Source organism: Chelmon rostratus, chromosome 20, assembly GCF_017976325.1.
Source record: "Chelmon rostratus isolate fCheRos1 chromosome 20, fCheRos1.pri, whole genome shotgun sequence".
Classification (NCBI taxonomy): domain Eukaryota; kingdom Metazoa; phylum Chordata; class Actinopteri; order Chaetodontiformes; family Chaetodontidae; genus Chelmon; species Chelmon rostratus.
The window spans coordinates 2,065,001-2,085,283 of record NC_055677.1 but is presented as its reverse complement, the minus strand read 5'-3'; the positions used below and the strand labels follow the sequence as shown (position 1 = coordinate 2,085,283).

The following is a 20,283-nucleotide window of genomic DNA, read 5'->3' as shown; positions in this document are numbered from 1 at the left end:
ACTGAAGAAACGCTGTACACACACACTTTGACACTTCATCTTCATAAAAACGAGCCGTAACGCGGCTTCGCGGCGGCTTCGCGCCACTGTCTGTAAAACCACCATAACACTGTCAGTGCTGCATCCGGAAGGCCAGAGCCGGTCACGCGTCACCACATGCTCCAAGTGTCATCGTGCATTTTCAGTATTTCCTGCAAACAATTTCTCCACAGATGCAGACAGCGGGAAGAAGCTTCCGGAAAGTCCGGCGTTACCTACGAACTCGCTGAAAAGGTATCGGCAAACCGTTATTGCTAGACGCGGTTTGTTTTTTTGTTTCTCTGTGCAAAATGGATCAAGAGCCGCCTCGCTCGGCCTCCGCTTCTCCTCCAGAACGCAGCTAAAACGTGCAAAAATTTAAAAAAATCTCAGACGAAATAAAGCAATCAACCAGGAAGCAAAGAAAATAAATAAATAAATAAATAACGCAGTGTTTTGATTTGAAGAGTCTCCTTTCAAACTTTCCTTCAGAATACTTTTCAAACTACTAGGTGTTAAATTTCTTTTTGCCTGCAGCAGAAAACCATTCAAACTGTTTCATTCTATTATCAAAAAGGAGCTGATCGATTTATTTCCCCACGTTTCAAATGAAACTCTTCATATCGTTCAGTGGAAACAGGAAGCAGAAGAGCTTTCAGCATCGTCACTCCGGTGTTCTGGAAAAACAGCTGCAGCCGTTTTGAACTCCAGGTAGTTTGCGTGTTTTGTTCCGACACAGATCCATCATCTGAGACGACCAATGATCACTTCTAACGGATCGTTCTGGTGATCCTCTCCGTTCTTCTTAATGTCAGCAATCGATTCCTGATCTGCAACGCTTTGAAAAGTCTCTGTGAATCTGATCTGACTGAAATGTTTTCAGACTGACGGTTTTTCCAGGACACCGATGACTGATGAATGATACCAAACCACTGGGAGCTTCTCACGAAACTAAACATGTGCTGAGCTGATTGTCGCGCTCCGGTCAGGGCTGGTCGACAGCGAAGAACTCAAGTCCACGTAGCCTTGAAGAATCTGCTTTAAGCTCTCGTGTGTGCTGAGCCGAACTCGAACCAGATGGATAGAAAACTACGGAAGGTGATTTGTCAAAACAGTCCGGCAACATTAAATCTCCTGATAGAGGAAAATACATCTAAAATACATAGTCCTGCATATATTCCTTTTTTCAGTTGGTAAAATTATTGCATGCTTAAACATATTTTTACGAATTTATATTATTTGCATTTTTGCCAGGCTGGTCCTTTAACTGCACTAAATAATATTGATCCTGCATTGAAAAAAGGTAGATTAACTTGAGGTGTTCATGCCTTCAGGGTATTATGATATGAGTGCTGTTTTATAAATAGATTTCTTTATGTAAGGCTTATTCAATTATTTAGAATTTTGATTAAAGCGAATAACAGTAAATTCACTCGATCCTGAAAGAGTTTTATTTGATTTAACTGAAGTTTTGACGACGTATCTGAGCACTTTATTCTTGCCAAATACGTCTTTGTTATATCGTCTATCAACTACAAGCCAGTAACCTCCACTTTTATCCTCATGCAACGTAGTAATGCAGCAGGAATATCGTGAAGTGAAGGGAAGCAAAAAAAAATCAACGTTAAATCTGGACTTTTAGACAAATCACCCAACGGCCAGAAAAGTGACGGACATGAGGATGTTCACCGCCGAGGCAAAGCACGTGCTGGAAGAGTCCGGGACGGTGTAGAAAATCTCATTGTGCACTTGTATTTGTTTTTGGTGTTGTCTCAAAGGTTGTCAGAGGAAAGAGAAATACATCCCAGACCCCTTCCCAACGTGTCTTTGCCCGGGCGCAGGGAAGCGGTAGCATGTGTAAACTGAAGAGAGAAAAACTGCCGACAGAAACGGATGAAGTTGCTTCTCGGGTTTTTTTTTTCCTGACCGCACCCTCTCCTCTCATCCTCTACAACGTGGTGGTTCAGCCACTTCCTCAAAGCTAGTGCCGCTCCAAAGTCGAAAGAGAGAGACTGCTTATTTTTTTCTTCACCTTACTCTAAAAAATATAAAAAATAGTAATAATCGTACCGCTATTAAAAGACTGGTAACATCAACAAAGTTATACTTTTACTACGAAAACATTTTTTAAATCACGTTGTCGTTACTCTCCCTCCTCTCTCGAGTCTCAGTCAGTCGGAAAGCCGTCGACTGTTAACGCGTTGAGAAACACCGCCAGGAACACCGTCGCTCTTACAGCCAGGTGTACTCTGAGAATATTGATCAACTGTGGGAAGGCACGAACCCCCCAGGCCAATAAATGATGGATACATCTGATATAGTTGTTCTGACCCCTCTGATCCCCTGTAGCTGAGGTCAAAGGTCAGTCAGTTCTCCCAAACCCTTGACTCTGGCTGACACAAGAGACCCGAGAGGTCAAAGAGATCTACACTTCTGTCTTTTACTCCAACAAAACCAGAGTTGACTTGACAGACGGGGTTTCCTTCCGTGTTATTGCAGTTTTTCTGCTTCCCTTTCAGAAACTCCAAAAACGCTGACGAGTTGAGTCCAGGAATCTCCACAGGGAACAGGAAATAACATTAAAGGTAGTAAATATTCCACTTTGTTTGCTCCTTCACGTGACTCCTCTTGCAGTTCCTCGCTCATAGCTTCTCTCTGCCGCCTTCTCAGCGTTCCTCAGCTATGGTACATTCAGTAAACAAAAGAACAAACAAGCTTTACCCAAACCGAGGATCTCCTCATGTGTTAAATTTTTTGCTATTTGGTTCCTGCTATGGTACCGTTTCCTGCTGTCTGTCAGGCTCAACCACTGACGGCGACTGTTCGCTCGGCTCGCTGCCTGCGGTGTCGACGGTGATTGTTTCTGTCTTGACAGCGAGCGGGTGAAAGATCTCTGATGTGGCTCGCGTCACGCTGTCGTAGGACGGCGGGGATGAGGTGGAGGAAATTGTCTCGGAGCGCTCCATCCCTAGCAAACTTGAACCATAGTTTTCCCTCATCATGGCGGCGATCAGCCCTTCTTTCTCAGGTGCATCCTCACCGAACGCCACCTCACCACCATCATCACCTTCACTTCCTGCATGTCGAGGTGTGGTGATCTGGCGGTACAAGTAGGAGGCGGCCTTCATCTGCCGCCTCACCAGGTGTCTGCGGTAGCACCTCTGGATCACTGTGGCAGAGACCTCTTCCTGTTTTCGCCTCAGAGTCGTCGTGATCGGCTCATAGGAGATCTTGGATGGGTTGGCCATCATGAACTTCTCCTCCATCTGCTGCTTCAGAGCATCCATCTCACCTGACTCGCCCAGAACGCGCTTTGTGAAGGCAAAGAGGATGTCCAGGCAGTGGATCTTGTCCCCACTGACCATGGGCAAATCCATGGAGATCAGTTTGATCTTGTTAGGTTTGCCGATGCGCAGCGGTTCTGACAGTGAGTCAGCAAAGTCTGACAGCTTGGCATATTCAATGAACTGCGTTGCCTCTGGGTCAAACTTCTCCCAAACCTCGTAGAACATCTCGAAGTCGTCCTCACTCAGCGGCTCGGTGCTCTCCTCCGTGGCCACGCTGAAGTTCTCCAGGATGATAGCTATGTACATGTTCACCACAATGAGGAAGGAGATGATGATGTAGGTGACGAAGAAGGTGATGCCAACTGACGGATTTCCACAGTTCCCCCGGACCGTGGTGCCGGTGTGGGGGATGTTGGGGTTGCACTCCTCGGGCGAGTTGTTGAGGATTGGGCTGAGCAGGCTGTCCCAGCCTGCCGAGGTGGTGATCTGGAACAAGCAGATCATGCTGTTGCCAAATGTCTCAAAGTTAAACATGTCGTCGATCCCCGCCTGCCGTTTCACGTAGGCGAAGTTGGCCATACCGAAGATGGCGTAGATGAACATGACCAGGAACAGGAGGAGCCCAATGTTGAAGAGAGCAGGAAGAGACATCATGAGGGCGAACAGTAACGTCCGGATGCCCTTAGCGCCTCTGATGAGACGCAGAATCCGTCCGATACGAGCCAATCGAATGACTCGGAACAGTGTTGGCGACACAAAGTACTTCTCGATGATGTCAGCAAGCACGATGCCTGAAAAGCAGATAAGAACAAAAGTATGGTAATCATGTATACTTGTACAGTCACTTCACTTCTTCTTCACTTTATTCATTGGTAGTCAGGGTCCTGGTCCAATCAAATGTTTCGATCAATTAGCATTTTTATGGTGTTTCTGCTTCTAGTGATTAGTCACAAGATGATGCTGTACGGCAAATTTACACACTCCTGACAGGACTCATTTAATCTGCTGAGACCCCGACACTATTTTAAACTATTTGCTGGATTTCTGCATGTTCCTATCACCCAAAATCGATAAGCTGAAGACTGTTAGTTGACCAAGATTTTCTTTTATTTGAGGACATTGCTGTGAGTTACATCATCTGAAAGCTCTCAGTTTGGATATTTCAGTCTTTATGTGGCAGCTCTGCTGTGATTACAACTTGAGTAATTGGTTCTGGAGGGCTGAGCCGTCGTTCCCTCTAACAGCAAGTCAAACACTGTAATTCATCCATCTTTTCCTTGTTATCTGGGAATGATAAACTGAAAGAGGAGCTTGCCTGTCATCAACAGATCCCCCCCGACCCCCACCACACACACACACACACACACGCCCCCACCTCTATCTTTCATTCGTCCCCCTGTGTTGAGTTATAGGTGATGGAAGGGATGAGCAGGGGGGAGTCGAGAGGGAATCACCATCACATCGTACATCAACTCTGCTACTACCCCATCCTGACGTCTTTCTCCCACACACACACACACACACACACACACACACACACACAGCTGATGTAACAGGTCAATCATGTTTGATTTGTCTCCAGGGACCGCCCTCTGGCAGCTCTGATTGCTGCTGTTACCTTCACCTCCCCCAGGCAGCCTCGTCTGAGCACGCTCACAACACACATCCACACACGGGCACACATACGGGCACACACTTAATTACGCACACACGCAATCTTGTCACAACACTGATAGCTAAATTACCTGCTTAGGTTGCTCTGTGCTGCCTCTGTAGACTGCTCTGTCATGTGTGTTGTGTGTGTGTGTGTGTGTGTGTGTGTGTGTGTGGGTGTGTGTATGACCACACAGGACCTTGGTGCAGGATAAAACATCAAGGCCACCCGGATGGTCACTTTGTTGACAGATAATTGTCAGGCAGACATTACATTGCTTCCTGCTGCCACAGCTGATGACCCCCCACCCACCCCACACACATACTACATGTATGCACAAGAATAGACCATCTATAATTTTATAGAATAGTGAACTTTAGGAAATAACATCTTTTTAAAGAAATGGGCAACAAATCATTGAAGATCATATGAAGCGCATCAACTCTTCAGACAAGCGTCACTTTTATCACATTCTCTCCTCTGATTGGTTGATCCTGTTTACTGCTTGTTCTGTCTCTATGACACGTCTGGTGTGTGTTGGTGTGTCGCCCAACAAGGTTAAAGGTTAAAGGAACATCTTTAGTTATTTTTCACTGAGAGTTATTACTATGTTACTATGTGAAAACCAATGTCTGAGTTAGTGTTGTGACGTTCATGAACGAACTGGTTCTTTTGAACGGCTCGTTAACATGAACGATGGGAACCGAGTCGCAGCTGGGAACCGTTCTTTTTTTTTTTTCCCAGGTTACATGGGGAGGAGCGCTGCCCAGCTGCGCACTGCCTATTAGATATGCAACTAGCATCACGCCACATTGTGCACGCTGCCTTCACGTGACTGCGCCAGTAACAAAAAAAAGCAAAGCATTGTCAAAGCAGAGTGATATGGCGCCACCCTGTGGAATATTTACAATTAATCCAGATCAGACGTTAAAATCTAATCCACACATGTCAATTAACGTTATAATCAATATTTCAGAATAATTTAAACTCATATTGGTGGGATATCTAAATTCATTCCTCCCAGTGGTTATTTCCAAGATAAAACGAGTTAAGGCCAGACTGCCTTCTTAAAACTTAATGAATATAAAAATGAGCCAAATGAGCCAGTTTTTTGAACGGCTCTTTGAAAGGAACGGCTCAAAAAGATCCGGCTCCCCTCAAAGAGCCCTAAATCCCATCTCTAGTCTGAGTGCCAAAAACTGCAGTTCCTCAAATGGCCACTTCAGGCTGGCTCCCTCCCCATAGACCTCCATATTAAAATGCACAAGTTTACAGCAGAAATAAACATGTAACAGTTTTGGTCTCTACAGTCGTATCTGAACTCACCAACGATGGACAGAATGACCACCACGAAGTCGAAGATGTTCCAGCCAACAGTGAAGAAGTAGTACCGCAGCGCCACGATCTTGATGAGGCACTCGATGGTGAAGACGATGATGAAGGCCAGGTTGATGTTGTTCAGGATGTACTCCATCTGAGGCGACTGCTCGTCCGTCTCCACCATCATGGTGATCATGTTGAAGAGGATCAGCACCATGATGATGATGTCAAACGCCTGCTTCCCAGCCAGGTCGAAGAAGAAGCCCTGCAGCGAGTTCTGGAGGGAAAGAAATTAGATTTGTTTCCATTACTGATTAATCATGCTTTATTTATTAATTTATTTTGTTATGTGTGGTTTCATATACTCTCTTTTGCAACAATGGCTATTTCCCATTCTTTCAAATAAATGAATACTGTAAGTTCTCAAAAGTGGTCTGTATTCAGCAGAGCAGCGAAGATACCCAGGCCTTTAAAAAGGCTTATATTAGAGACAGGCCTTTATTTCTGATTTTCCCTGTTTTATATGTATTGTAAAGAATCATTAATTAGTAATTTTTAGCTTGACCACCATATATTTTTTTTACTAATCTAATCTTTATTTGGCCACATTTTAGTAAGAAGTTTGTTTTCTGTTGTCTCAAATTACTTTTGAGATGTTTTTTCTGTTAATGCAAAGTCAGCATCTTCTCTATATTTAGTTAATATATTTATTGATATATCTATATTTAATACAATAAAACTTTCTACAGCACTAAATCCATCAGTACAACAGTCAACTCTTTGTTTCAGTGTTTCATGTTTCAGTCTTCCAGCGCTCAGAAGGCATAACCCTTTCCTTTCCTCGAGGGCTTTGAATGTGAAATATGTGTAGGAAGTGTGTTTTATTGCCACGGCAAAGTCGAAATATCTGAGGGGTGAGAACCAAATGACCAAATTAATGCTGTAGAAATGCACTTTTACCGAAATGCTGAATTTACCACTGGAGCCAGGTAATTTCGCTCCCCCCTCAGTATGTTTTATCTTCCGTATCAGTGACCAGCCTGTATTTGTTTGTGCTATTCATTACAAGCCCATACATCTTTATTACTGACTTGGCCATTATTTGAATACTGGCTTTTATTTGAGAATTCAATACATTTGAAAGGAGACAGGAAGACGATGCAAGAGAAGATTTTTTCACCATTTCAGCAGCTACTTTTCATTCTTGAGATTTATCTTTAAAATAAATATCAGTGAATGCTGAGACATTGATCCGGTTGTTTCCACCTTTCTTTTTATATTAGCAATTATAAGTCCAGCCTAAAGACTCATCTCACCTCATTGAGTCAACACTAATATCACAGTGATGACGTGACTGTTGATAATCTGTTGTTTAATAAGCTGTTTTCTTTGTGCAATATAACTTTGATAGTTTTACATTTAGCTGTTTAATTTTACTTTTCATTCTAATTATTTATTTGTACATTTAAAATCTAAAATGTTGAAATGTAAAAAAAAAACAAAAGTTGAAATTGGAATATGGGGTTTGTCTTCCAAACTTGAATGTTTCCACGTGGACTAAGACAGAAGACCATCTTCACTAATTTTAGACTAAAACAGAATAAATTGTATATTTTGACACTGAGGTGTGCTCTGCGTTGGTACCATTGGTCTCGGGATGGGCTTCTGAGGTTTCTTGGAGCCCAGTTTCTTCATGGCATTGTAGTACTTCTTCTGCTCCTCTGTCATGAAGATGTCCTGTCCTCCTAAGTAAACAAATCCATCAACAACTGTTATTTTCGACAGGACAGCAACATGTTTCCACGCAGCTTTTCAAACTCCAGCGCCGCTGACTTTATTCCATCACATGGCATTAATCTGTAATCTATAAACATGGCTAACGCTGCGATCTGGCCTCTTTCATTTGCGTTAGAAATGAATAAATGAACAAACAAACACACGAAAAAACACTTTCTTGTGAGGTGCGTTATTTGTTTCTGCCGTGGAACTTATCTTTCGCTTCTGCTGGTTGAAGTTATCGATGATGACACCGATGAAGAGATTGAGGGTGAAGAAGGAGCCGAAGATGATGAAGATGACGAAGTACAGGTACATGTACAGATTGATCTCTTTGATTGGCTGCTCCTCGACCTGACAAGAACACACGCAGATCATTTTAAACACATCCTGCTCCACCGTACAGCCACTGGTCATTTTTCCTCCTTCAGCCTCTCACATCATCTCTTTTCAGTGTCTCTCATCGCTTTCATTTTATCTTCATTCGCCTTCAGTTTTAGTCTCGTCTCCAGTTAATGTCATTCAAAAACATGACTGACTCCATCTGATGTCTCTCCTACATCACTAATCTCATTTAAAACTTGACTCATAGTTCTCTTCACACCTGAACCACCATCGTCTCACCTCATTTCTTTAGAGTTCATCAAACTTCTTTAGAAATCATCATTTTACACCTGTCATCTCGCTGTCTCTTAATGACTGTCTATTAAAAAATCTATTTTAATTTTTTACATTTAAAAACAATATTTCATTTTACCCAATTTTAGTATTTTAGTCTGATGTGATTTCATTTTTCTTTATTTCTAATTTAATCTTATAAAATATAAAAACAAAAAAAAAACATTTGATGTTGGTTTATCTTGTCTCATTAACCTTTTTGGTTTTAATCTCATCTGAGGACAACAGAGCCAGAGGAAAGTACAAATTCAAACTTAATCTCTTCAACTCACAGCTCGTGAATCCACCGCTGCGTACATGATCTCCATCCAGCCTTTGAAGGTTGCCTTGGACACAAACAGACAGACAAATAATTAATTCAACTGTGACAAGATGAACCTGAACCTCAATTCTCTTCCTTTTCATCAACATGGTTCGTAAAACCATTTGACTTCACATTGAATAATATACAATATCACACAGACATGTAAAACGATCTATATGATCTACAGCAGTGGCAGCAAAATCAGTGAGGGTCATAAATCGAAAGGGTTTTAAAAACACGCGCTAAAGTGCCCTCTTGGACTCCAAAACGCGTGCTAAAGTGACCCCTGGGAGCCAAAACGCATGCTAAAGTGCCCTCTTGGACTCCAAAACTCATGCTAAAGTGCCCTCTTGGGAGCCAAAACTTGTACTAAAGTGCCCCCTGGGAGCCAAAACGTGCATTAAAGTGCCCTCTTGGATGCCAAAACGCGCTCTAAAGTGCCCCCAGGGAGCCAAAACGTGTGCTAAAGTGCCCTCTTGGACGCCAAAACGCGCTCTAAAGTGCCCCCAGGGAGCCAAAACGTGTGCTAAAGTGCCCTCTTGGACGCCAAAACGTGCACTAAAGTGCCCTCTTGGATGCCAAAACGCGCTCTAAAGTGCCCCCAGGGAGTCAAAACGTGTGCTAAAGTGCCCTCTTCATTTGCGAGGACACACTATATGTGCCCTTTTTTTCCTTTTTTCCGCCCCTGCCCTTCAAAAAGTCTGTGCACACCACTGGCCAAACGTATGTGGTCTCCCAACCATCACACCTATATCCAATAGTAGTTGTGGCTATAACAGCCTCCACTCTGATGATGAACCTGCTGCAGGGATCTGATCCCATTCAGACATCAGAGCATCAGTGAGGTCCAGCAGTGACGCTGGTGATCAGGTCTGGCTCACAGTCCATGTTCCAGTTCATCAGAGGTGTTGGATGGGGTTCAGGTCTGAGAATAAGGGTGTCCACATACTTTTGGCCACATGATATATGCACTGTGGTCTTCAGTAACTCTAACTACAGTTTACATCTTTCAGGCCTTGACCCACATCCTCTCTTAAACAGCATTCCTTCCTTTCTTTTATCAATGTGAGACGGAAACTTGGAGCTCCTGTTTTCTTCTCTGTGTGTCAGGTGTGTTTCTCTGCGCCGCCGTCACCAAGACGACATCCTGCTCACTTCCTGCACTTGAGCGAATATCTGAACAAAAGGGATTTTGAAGCAACCTTCCTGTTTTAGCAGAAAATTAGACAGAGGCAGACAGACAGAGAGAGAGAGTCAGAGCGCCATGGAAACGCCGCTGCTGTTTTTCTCAATGAAAGAGTCAACAAGTCCTTATATGGACTTCCTTCCTCAGCGGGGAGGAGACAGATGATTGAGATAAACACAGATGAAGGGAAGAGAAAGAGCAGGTGGAAGGAAGGAGGGAGAGAATGTGAGAGAAGGAAAGAAGGAAAAGATGCAGATGTGAAGGAACAGAGCACTTTGGCGTGAGTGGGCGCCTGCCGCCAATCAGCTTGACAGGTTGCCTCCTGATATTTCTATGGTCTGCCGGATGTGAGCGAGAGGCGGCACGCTGTAAAAGATGATGAGCTTAATCTGAGAGTTTGAACAGCGGTGAAGACTCAGCGATGATGTTTACAGGTGACACGCTGACCTGCCTCCATCTCCAGAAGCAACACCATCGCCTGCACTCAAGTTTGAGCTGAACATCCAGATGTGAAACAGGCCGGCGCTGCGGCGAGGATGATGGAGGAACGTCAAGTTGATCGACGGCAATTAAATCGTTTACAAAAAGGTTAAAAAGGAATCGAAGGATTAGTCGATTAAGTGGTGAAGAGAAAAATAATTAGTTTACAGTAATCAATTAATAGTTTATGAACCATTTCGAAGCAAATATGCCACATTTTCTCTGCTTCCAGCTTGTGAGAAGTTGCTGATTTATTGTCTTAAAAAAACAGAATAGAAATAATAAACCGAATTACAATTAGTCTTAAAAAAACAAGTTACTTTACGGAAGTTTAAGATAAGATAAGATAAGACAAGACATACTTTATTAATCCCCAGCTGGGGAAATTCGGGTGTTACAAGCAGCAGGTAGCAATTAATCAATTAATCAGTCGTGTCAATCTTTAACCTTTTTGGTCACATGTTGAGTTAACGAGTGACGTTTGACTCAAATAAACATGCAAATAAATAATAACCACGAGTCTCTTTTTGAAGATCTGACAAATCAATACTGACTGAAAAGGTGTCGGTTGACTTATTCCACCTGGTTTACATTATTTTGTAAAGATGTTTTTACTTTTTTGCATATATGTACATTATATATACGTTAAATCCTTTAAGTTAATTCATTTAAACATTATAAATTCCTGATTAAAGGAAAACTGGATGATTCAGAGTCCAGAACTCCACAGATCCTCAAACTGAGCTCAGTAAAAACTCTCCCTGCATCATTTCTGCGGCGTGGAGATATTTCCAGATGCTAATGGAAGGGTTGCCACGCCGACCGGCCAAACACGGCCAGGTGCTGAGCGACCCGTTGCCAAGGCAACTGTACTCCGACAACTCTCGAGTTCTCACTGGCTGATGTTGAAGACCGACAACTCCTTTACCTGTTTTTCTCCTTTTTCTCCTTTTTCGTCACTTCTTCATCCCACTTTTTCACGCTCACCTTTGCTCACATCTGTCCATCTTCTCCATTGTTATTATCTCTGTCCATCCCTCCATCTCTCTCCCTTCACTGCAGTTTGAACCTTAATTTTCTTTCTCCACTTTTTCTTCCTCCCTCCCTCTCTTCCTCCATCTCTCCATTTCCCTCCCACTTGGCTGGAGTCACTCTAAAAATAAAAGCCTCTCAGACGCTGATTGATTGGAGGCTCTCAGGACTCCCGTGGTGGGCGACAGAGAGCGGAAAAAGGAGAGAGAGCGAACTAGAGAAACAAAGAGAAATGGAGAAAGGAGGGGGGAAAAGCTTGCAAGGAAAGGAAAGTGAAGTGATGGACAGGTAAGAGGGTGATGCAGCAGAGGAAAGGTGGAGGTGCAGTGGTTGTAACAGACAGTTTATGTTGCGTTATCAGGGATGACAGAGAGACGGACGGAGGGATGAAAGGGACAAATGAAGAAATGGATAGAAAAGAAATGATATAAAATGAAAAAACAATGAAAAGCACAACAGACAGATTGAATTTAAAAAATGAGGGCAGAAAAAGTCAAACTCGACCTGCCAGAGAAAGAAAAGTGACGACTGAAAGAAGTAAAGATGAAGTGATGAAGAAAGCAGGAAACATCACAAATACTGTGGCTTTAAGACCAAACTGTCACAATCCCACCACCTCTGGAGGTTTTATACAGCCGCAGAAATAACCTCTTACATAAAAGGCTTTGCAATGCAGTGCTGCCAAAAACACCAAACTGCTTCTTTTTCTGGAAGTTTGATTTGAAATGTCGTAGCATGAAGAGTGAGAACAGTCCACCTGTGGATGGACGGGTCAAACACAGAACTGCCACCCGGTTTCCTCCATGTGAATCCAAAAGAAAAGTCTGATTTCTTTTGTACATTAAATGATGTGCGTTACGTCACTTAATGCACATAAGAAACATATTTATTTATCTAACCTATCTTATCAGTCAAACTGTGAGCTAACCAAGCAGTTTGTTGGCTAAATCTAAACTTAAACAAAAATGTGACTCTTTTTCAGCATTAACAACATGTTTATTATTGTTCTCAGCTGGCTTTATTTTAAAAGTCTAAGCGGACGTTGCTAACCAGACATTATTTTTTATTACTAACTTGACTGTGCAGCCGTACATGTTGAAAAATGAGATAAATGGGTACCCAGTGCCTTAAAAAGTGACAGGAAGGGGTCCTGACCAAACACCCACAGCAGATAAGCTAGAAGTGGGAACATGTTGCCTCACTGTGTTATACAGACATGACCTCTTTGTCCTGATTGGTAGAAAGAAAGATTTATGGAGGGATGGGTGACAAAAACTGAAGGAGAAAAAATCATATTAAATACCGAAACAAATGTTTAAATGTGTGAACTTATGCTGTTTAAAGTGAGCCAATGTAACCTCTGCTAAACAGCGGCCACTGTGGCCACAAGTAGTAACTACAGGACGATAGCAAAGGCTAAAACGTGCAGGAGCACCTGTGGAGGGGAATCCTCATGGCAGCAAATGGACTCAGTAAAGTCAGTTTTACAGCTTTAACCATCAGCTTCTGGTCAGACCAGAACAAGTCAGGCTGTAGCATCACGTGTTGAACCGAGCTATAAATCAAACTTTTTATTTATAGAGGATGAATGTGTTAGTTCTTCTTTCAACAGTTAAACAACGTGCCACTTTAATGCCAATAAACTAAAAATTCCACTGGAGCAGAAACTAGTGCACCCTCTACCTGCTGATTATCAAAATCAATAATTCCATCAGCATTTCCATATCATCATAGATTCATATATCATACAAACATTTAATAATTAATGCTAAAACTGCTTTTATTGATAACTGTTATATTGTATGAATTATTCATATTTAAAAAAACAAACCCACATACATTAATGACATCAATATTTCAGCCACTGTACAGAATTCAAAAACACATTTTTTAGGATTATTAGGATTTTAAATTATTATGAGTTACATAAATCAGTCCAACTGCATTTTCTCCACTTTGATCATGTAATGATGCTGTTTTTTTATTTTTATTTTTGTCTACCTACCACTTACTGTAGGTGTTGTTCTTCTATTATGTATTCTTTTATAAGTCCATGTTCCATTTTGAAAAAGCTAAATTGAATTAAAAAGTGATGAATTAAAGAGGAGAGAGACACAGAGCAAGAGAGAGAAAAAAAAGGTGAATTAAAGCTAACGCGACAAATGGAGACAAAGAGAGAGAGGGAGGGCGGCAGGAGTGGAAAAGTCAAAAGTGAGAGCGATGGAGAAAAGGTGTGGGAGGAAAATTAAGGTGAAGACAGCAAATGGACGGAACAAAAGAAAAGAGGAGATGGAGGGAGCGATGGAGGCAGAAAAGTCAACCCTCCTACGCCTGTGGAGGAGACGCTCCGTTTTAATTTGCTCTGAAGTTGTCGTTCAGGAGAGGATTTTTCACTTGAAGCTTTTTGTTTCCTGTCAACGCTTCATACAGAACGCTCTTCATCTTCATCTTCATCTGCAGGCCCCAACCCACGCCACATATGAAGCACTGAGGGGATTTAAAGCGATAAAGTGTCTAAAAACCCCTTCAAAAGACCCCTGACAGATCAGTGATCACTCTGCAGCACAACCCTCGTCTCCGTTTACTGACCGACAAACAAAAATGGCCGACAGGATTCTAATGAGAGTCAGTGGTTCTCTGAGCCCGTCAGCACCAAATGATTACTAATAAGTAATAAGACATTCCAGGAAAGAAACTGAGGCTGGGAGGTGTGTATCACCCAGTTACTGCACAGCACCACCAGACTCCAGCGATGTTTGCCGTTTAAACTGTGGGTAAAGACGGTGTAGGAGCCAAAATGTATGGTTTCTTTATGATTGTGATTTATCTTTTGTCCACTAGGTGGCGCATGTTAATTAGCCTTTCGCCAGGTATATAGGTAGGAACTATGTGTTGTTGGTCAGGGGTCCTACCCGGAAGGGCAAAGGGTTTTGACCACTGTGCTACGCTACGCTGCGCTACGCTGCGCTACGGTAAATGCTAAGCGCTATGCTGGCTTATTTTTGTTGGATTTTGGCTTGTGACTACTGTGATTAACCTGATGTATTTGACTCACGTGGAATAAATGGATCACCCTTGATTCAACAAGTTGACTGTTTTTCGTTTTGCTCAGATCACAGTAAGTCAACAGAGTAGTTAGCAAATAACTTTAGGTAACATCTAGCGTCACACTAGCCACCACCCACGACTCCTAGTTCCGTATCAGAACAGAACTCCTTTAGTAGACGGTGAGGCTTCAGAGCGTGGAAGTCAGTGTTAGTATAACTCACTAAGTCAGACTGCCGCACTAGAATCAAGAAAAATGAAACGTTATTGTAAAAAAATGTTCAGCTCAACAGAATGAATTTTTTGATGGTTTTCAACCTTTTTGCAGTGACAGTACCTCTCTGAGTTCTTCACTGAATGATGAGATTTCAGCGGAAAATAGAGAAAAAGATTGAGGTTGAACCTTTCTGTAACCTGTCCGGTGAAAATAAGACTCCAGACTCTCTTTCCCTTCGTAAAAACCCAGAACCCCTGGCGCCGTCTCTCACCACTTGCAGCAGAGCCAGGTATCCAGCCCCCACGTTGTCAAAGTTGACCTTGACTTTGGTCCAGTAGAACAGCGAGGTGTCGTTGAGCGCCTCGCACTCCGACTTGTTGTTGATGAAGGCGGCCTCGTAGATGTGGCCGGTGCGGTTGACGCAGCGGCCGAACTTCCCGGCGAACAGGTTGACGCCCATGATGCTGAAGATGAGCCAGAAGATGAGGCACACCAGCAGCACGTTCATGATGGAGGGAATCGCCCCAATCAGAGCGTTCACCACCACCTGGACGGACAGACAGGCGAGAGTCAGACAGACAAAACTCCTCACAGATGCTTTCAATTTAGTCTTTAAGGAAACATCAAGTTTTCATTCTGCTGCTCGTCAGATTGAACTTTTATTCAAAGACTGAACAGAAACCACGATCTTGTGGTTTTTAACCCCGAGTCCAGTAAAGATAGGACGCTGTTTAAAACAACAGGATGTGATCACCTGCTGATCCTTTCTGACAGAAACTCACCTGAAAACAGCACAAAGTCAATATATTTACTGTCTGAGCTCATCAGCTTCATTGATTTCTGTAAATATCTGCTGATTCTGAATCTGATGCAGCAACACGTTTCAAACACGTTGAAACAGGAGCAGCTAAAGACTGGGAAAGATGTGGAACGCTCCAAAAACACCTGTTTGGATCATTCCACAGGTAAACAGGCTGATTGGTAACAGGTGATAGTATCATGATTGAAAAGCTCAGTGGTTCACAGCGAGGATGGAGCGAGGGTCAACACTTTGTCAGCACGTGATTGGATAAAGAGACGCTGTCAGCCGACTGACAGTTGAGGCCTTTCGAGGGCTGGATGAGTGTGAAACTGTCCCAGTCGGGTTAAAGACGAGCAAAGTTGTTAAATATCTGCTTCTCTGATAAAAACGTATCTGTGGACATAAAAAACTGAAGAGGACGACAACTATGGATCCCAAGGTGCATTTCAGTCTGTATCATCCAATCACAGAGCCTTAACCTCTGACGAGCAGAGGAAGGTTCGAGGTCAGTTTGGGATGAATTCACCAACTATTTGCCTCATTCTTGCAACAAACAACTCTTTGAATTTAGAACAGCTCTGATTTGATTTGTCAGTAATAAAGACATGAAATACTGCAAACTAACAGTCATAATAAAAGCTGCTGACGTGGTTAAATTATCCAGAAGATTCTTGTTTCCGTGCAGAATGAGACTGAAGTCAGTGATGAACCGGACTCAGCCAAACTAAACAGAACCAGAACCTGATGTGTTTCCAGCCCAGCAAGCCGACACATACAGGATGAGGTGAAACACAGGTGTGCTGTACACATGAGGCGGGCTGGAGGATGAGGCCCATAAGGGTACGTTCAACCTGCTGGTTTAAGACCTGAAGCGTCTTCTATTGTTCACTTTGTGCATCATGTGGGAGAGATGAGAAGTTCAGAACAAGACTTCAGCTTGTAAACGTGGTTTTACTTCAAATTTAATAAAGTTTCATTTATTGGACAGCTCAGTTTTTTTTTGCTGTTTACTCTTTAAGATACAAAATCATGTCACGTATTCTGTGATGTTCATGTTTGGTTCCTCCTTCCTGTTGGCGCTCACACAGAGCGAGAGCTGTGTCAGCTAACATCAGCCCGCCGCTCCAGCCCTCCTCATTATACCCACAATGCACTTCTTCTACCCAGAATCCCATGCTGAGTGAGCAGCGTGGTGCTGAGCGTGCAGCATTAGGAAATTGACATGCAAGCTAATCTTATTAGCCAGACAAAGCAGAGAGAAGAGGATCATGGGAGAGTGAGAGCTCAGACTTTATTCCCAGCATGCACCACAGGCCCTGAACTCCACGAGACCGAGAGTCAGCATCCCGCACGTTTCACCTCGTCTTCAACTTAAACTGAAACCGCTGAGTCTTTGCTGAGCTGAAACTGAGACGCTCGATTGTAAAACAAGAGTTTGATGGAAGAAAGCCAATCAATAAGCTGTCAATCATTCCGTCCAACAGGACTTTAAAACAAGCTGCTCATCTATATCACGTGTGCAGTTCATTTAACTGCTGCATCACAGAACTGTGCATGAACATAATTCAGATGAAGAAAAGCTGTCGTTTATGACGATCAAACAAAATGATCCCTTCAATGATTTGACATTTCTGCTCTGAGTCGTTTCTCCCTGTAGACTGTCTACTCTCACTCGGAGGACTTTGTCTTCTTCTTGTCATTGCAGGGGGAGGTTTCTGCAGGAGCTGCAGTAATACTGATGAATGGGATGGAAGCAGGGACTGAGCGGAGGGGTGATGTTTCTGTCCTGTTCAAAAACTTTACGGACGTGCAGAGTTAAAACAGAGACGCAGCTTAACATGAAAAGATCAGTTTTCTGAAGGAGAAAACCTCTGAGGAGGAACAGATCAAGTCAAAGCCACATGGAAACACTGACAGGACGTAATGAGATGAACCAATCACAGAGCAGGAAACACTGAGGAAGGTGAAACCACAGGTGAGATGTTACAGGATAAAACACTGCAAAAGATTTTTTTTTTTTTAAACAAACCTGGGCACCAAAATCATTCTGTCAGTTTGACAAAGGGGGAGCGCTTGATTTATATTTAATATCCGCCATGTAACGAGAGGCTTCAGTAATTAACATAACCTCGTATGTGTTCTCAGGATGAAAACAAGAACAACAAAAGGTCTTTTTACCGCCTCCTCGGTCAGAATGACTCATCACACAAAGCACAAAGAAGTTATGGAAGTCTCGAGTCCTTGATGACAAAGCGACAACGACGCGCTTACATAACGGGCCGAGCGGTGACCTTGTTGGGGAAACGAATGAACCTTCATTACAGGAGCATGTTTAGCTGTTATCAAAGGAAACAACCTGTAACATGTCAGGAGATGGGTCTCTCGTCAAGGTGTGAACCCTCCAAACCCGGCATGCTGGGAAGGCGGCTAATATGCTAATCTCATTTCTTTAGAGACTTAATTTGATGAGTTAAGTGAGCTCAGGTTAATACGACCCAGTGGCAGAACAAGAGGTGGCATCGTACATTTCTGCAAACCACCGATATGTTGTCATATCAGCATGTCAACAACACTGTGGTTGAGGTCTGGTCTGGTTTAGGCACAAAAACAACTTGGTTAGGCTTAAAGAAAGATCTTATTTTGGCCTTAAATAACAGACATGTTCAATTAATAGAATAATTGTGTGTTTACAGTGGATGAAATTGTCTTCTCTCCTTGAGAGACAATGAAGGCATCCATCCAACCATTCATCCTTCCATCCATTCACTCATCCATCATCCATCCATCCATCTGTCCATCCATTCACCCATCTGTTATCCCGTTCATCATCCTCCCATCCATCTTTCTATCATCCATCCATCCATCCGTCCATTCATCCTTCCATCCATTCACTCATCCATCATCCATCCATCCATCCTTCTATCGTCCTTCTATCCATCCATCCATTTGTCCATCCATCTATCATCCATCCATTTATCCACCCATCCTTCTATCCATCCATCCATCCATCCATCATCCTACCATCATCCATCCATCCATCCATCCTTCCATCCATCCATCCATCTTTCCATCCATCATCCATCCTTTCATCCATCTTTCCATCCTTCCATCCATCTTTCCATCCATCTATCCATCCATCCATCCTCCCATCCATCCTTCCACCCATCGTTCCATCCATCCATCCATCTTTCCATCCATCATCCATCCTTCCATCCATCTTTCCATAATTCCATCCATCCATCCATCCATCCATCCTTCTATTGTCCTTCTATCCATCCATCCATTTGTCCATCCATCTATCATCCATCCATTTATCCACCCATCGTTCCATCCATCCATCATCCTACCATCATCCATCCATCCATCCATCCTTCCATCCATCCATCCATCCTTCCATCCATCCATCCATCTTTCCATAATTCCATCCATCCATCCATCCATCTTTCTATCCATCCATCCATCCTTCCATCCATCATTTCCATCCATCCATCCATCATTTCCATCCATCCATCCATCCATCCATCCATCCATCCACTGTTCCATCCGTCCGTCCTTCCTTTGTTTGTTTTGTTATTATTTATAATTTTTCTTGCTTGAGTCTGAATAATGTGAGAAGTTACGACACCACCAAAGAAAACAGCGGCCCGATCTTTGAAGATATTTGAAGGTTTGATAGTGGAGGTATAAATCAAGCGCTCCTCCAGTCCTCCCAGCAGTTCACATGATGCTGAATCCGGGTTCCCAGGCGTGTTTGTTGTATTAATACTGACTCTTACCCTCATGCCTTCAAATCTGGAGAGGGCTCTGAGGGGCCGCAGGGCTCGCAGCGTCCGCAGGGACTTGATGGCTGCGAAGTCTGAATAACCCAACGTGTTGGCCACCAAACTGACCAATGAGACCTGGAGGAGAGAGAGAGAAGGAGGGGAGGACAGGATAGAAAGAGAGAGACAGAAGGAGGGTGAGAAAGAAAAGAAACAGAAGAGAGAGGCAGGACAGTTAACAAAGACAGAGCGGGAGAGGACAGAGATGAGACCAGCCAATCAGAGCTGTGGATGTGAGGAGAGACGGGGGCGAGTTAGTCTTTACATCAGCTGACCGAAGACTCCTGCAGGAGAGGAAGGAGCGATGAGCGACAGTTAGTTTGTTCGCAGGAAGTTCACTGCTGGCACCCTGTGTGCAGATCTCAATGAGAAACTGACCTTTGACCTGTGAAACAAACCCTAACTCTAACACAGCGAAAAAAAACTAATCCCGCCGGGGATGATTCACTGTAAAAGACCACAAACAGGAAGACATCAACACCAAGCGCAGCGTCTCTAAAGCCAGCGAAGCCCCACATGTGCGTTTGATTTCCACCATCGAGCGGCAGGTCTCGGGTCAGCTGGAGCTCCAGGTGAGTCCGGCTGGTTCTTACCCTGATACCAGCGAAGCGGGACGCGGCCCGGAGTGGACGGAGAGCCCTGAAAGTCCTCAGCACTCGCACG

The 20,283-nt window shown here is 43.4% G+C and overlaps 1 protein-coding gene across 1 annotated transcript in view; it reads right to left on the bottom strand.

Annotated features, from left to right (window-relative positions):
- Nucleotides 1–2,789: 2,789 nt before the first annotated feature.
- The window catches only part of LOC121624260 (sodium channel protein type 4 subunit alpha-like), a 130,837-nt gene continuing 113,343 nt past the window's right edge, over nucleotides 2,790–20,283 (bottom strand). The window contains exons 25-31 of the mRNA XM_041961913.1: nucleotides 19,576–19,698; nucleotides 15,269–15,544; nucleotides 9,006–9,059; nucleotides 8,272–8,409; nucleotides 7,924–8,028; nucleotides 6,286–6,556; nucleotides 2,790–4,096 (exon numbers count right to left, since the gene is read on the bottom strand). Of these exons, the coding sequence (XP_041817847.1) occupies nucleotides 2,790–4,096; nucleotides 6,286–6,556; nucleotides 7,924–8,028; nucleotides 8,272–8,409; nucleotides 9,006–9,059; nucleotides 15,269–15,544; nucleotides 19,576–19,698 (2,274 nt within the window). The remainder of the gene's footprint in view (nucleotides 4,097–6,285; nucleotides 6,557–7,923; nucleotides 8,029–8,271; nucleotides 8,410–9,005; nucleotides 9,060–15,268; nucleotides 15,545–19,575; nucleotides 19,699–20,283) is intronic.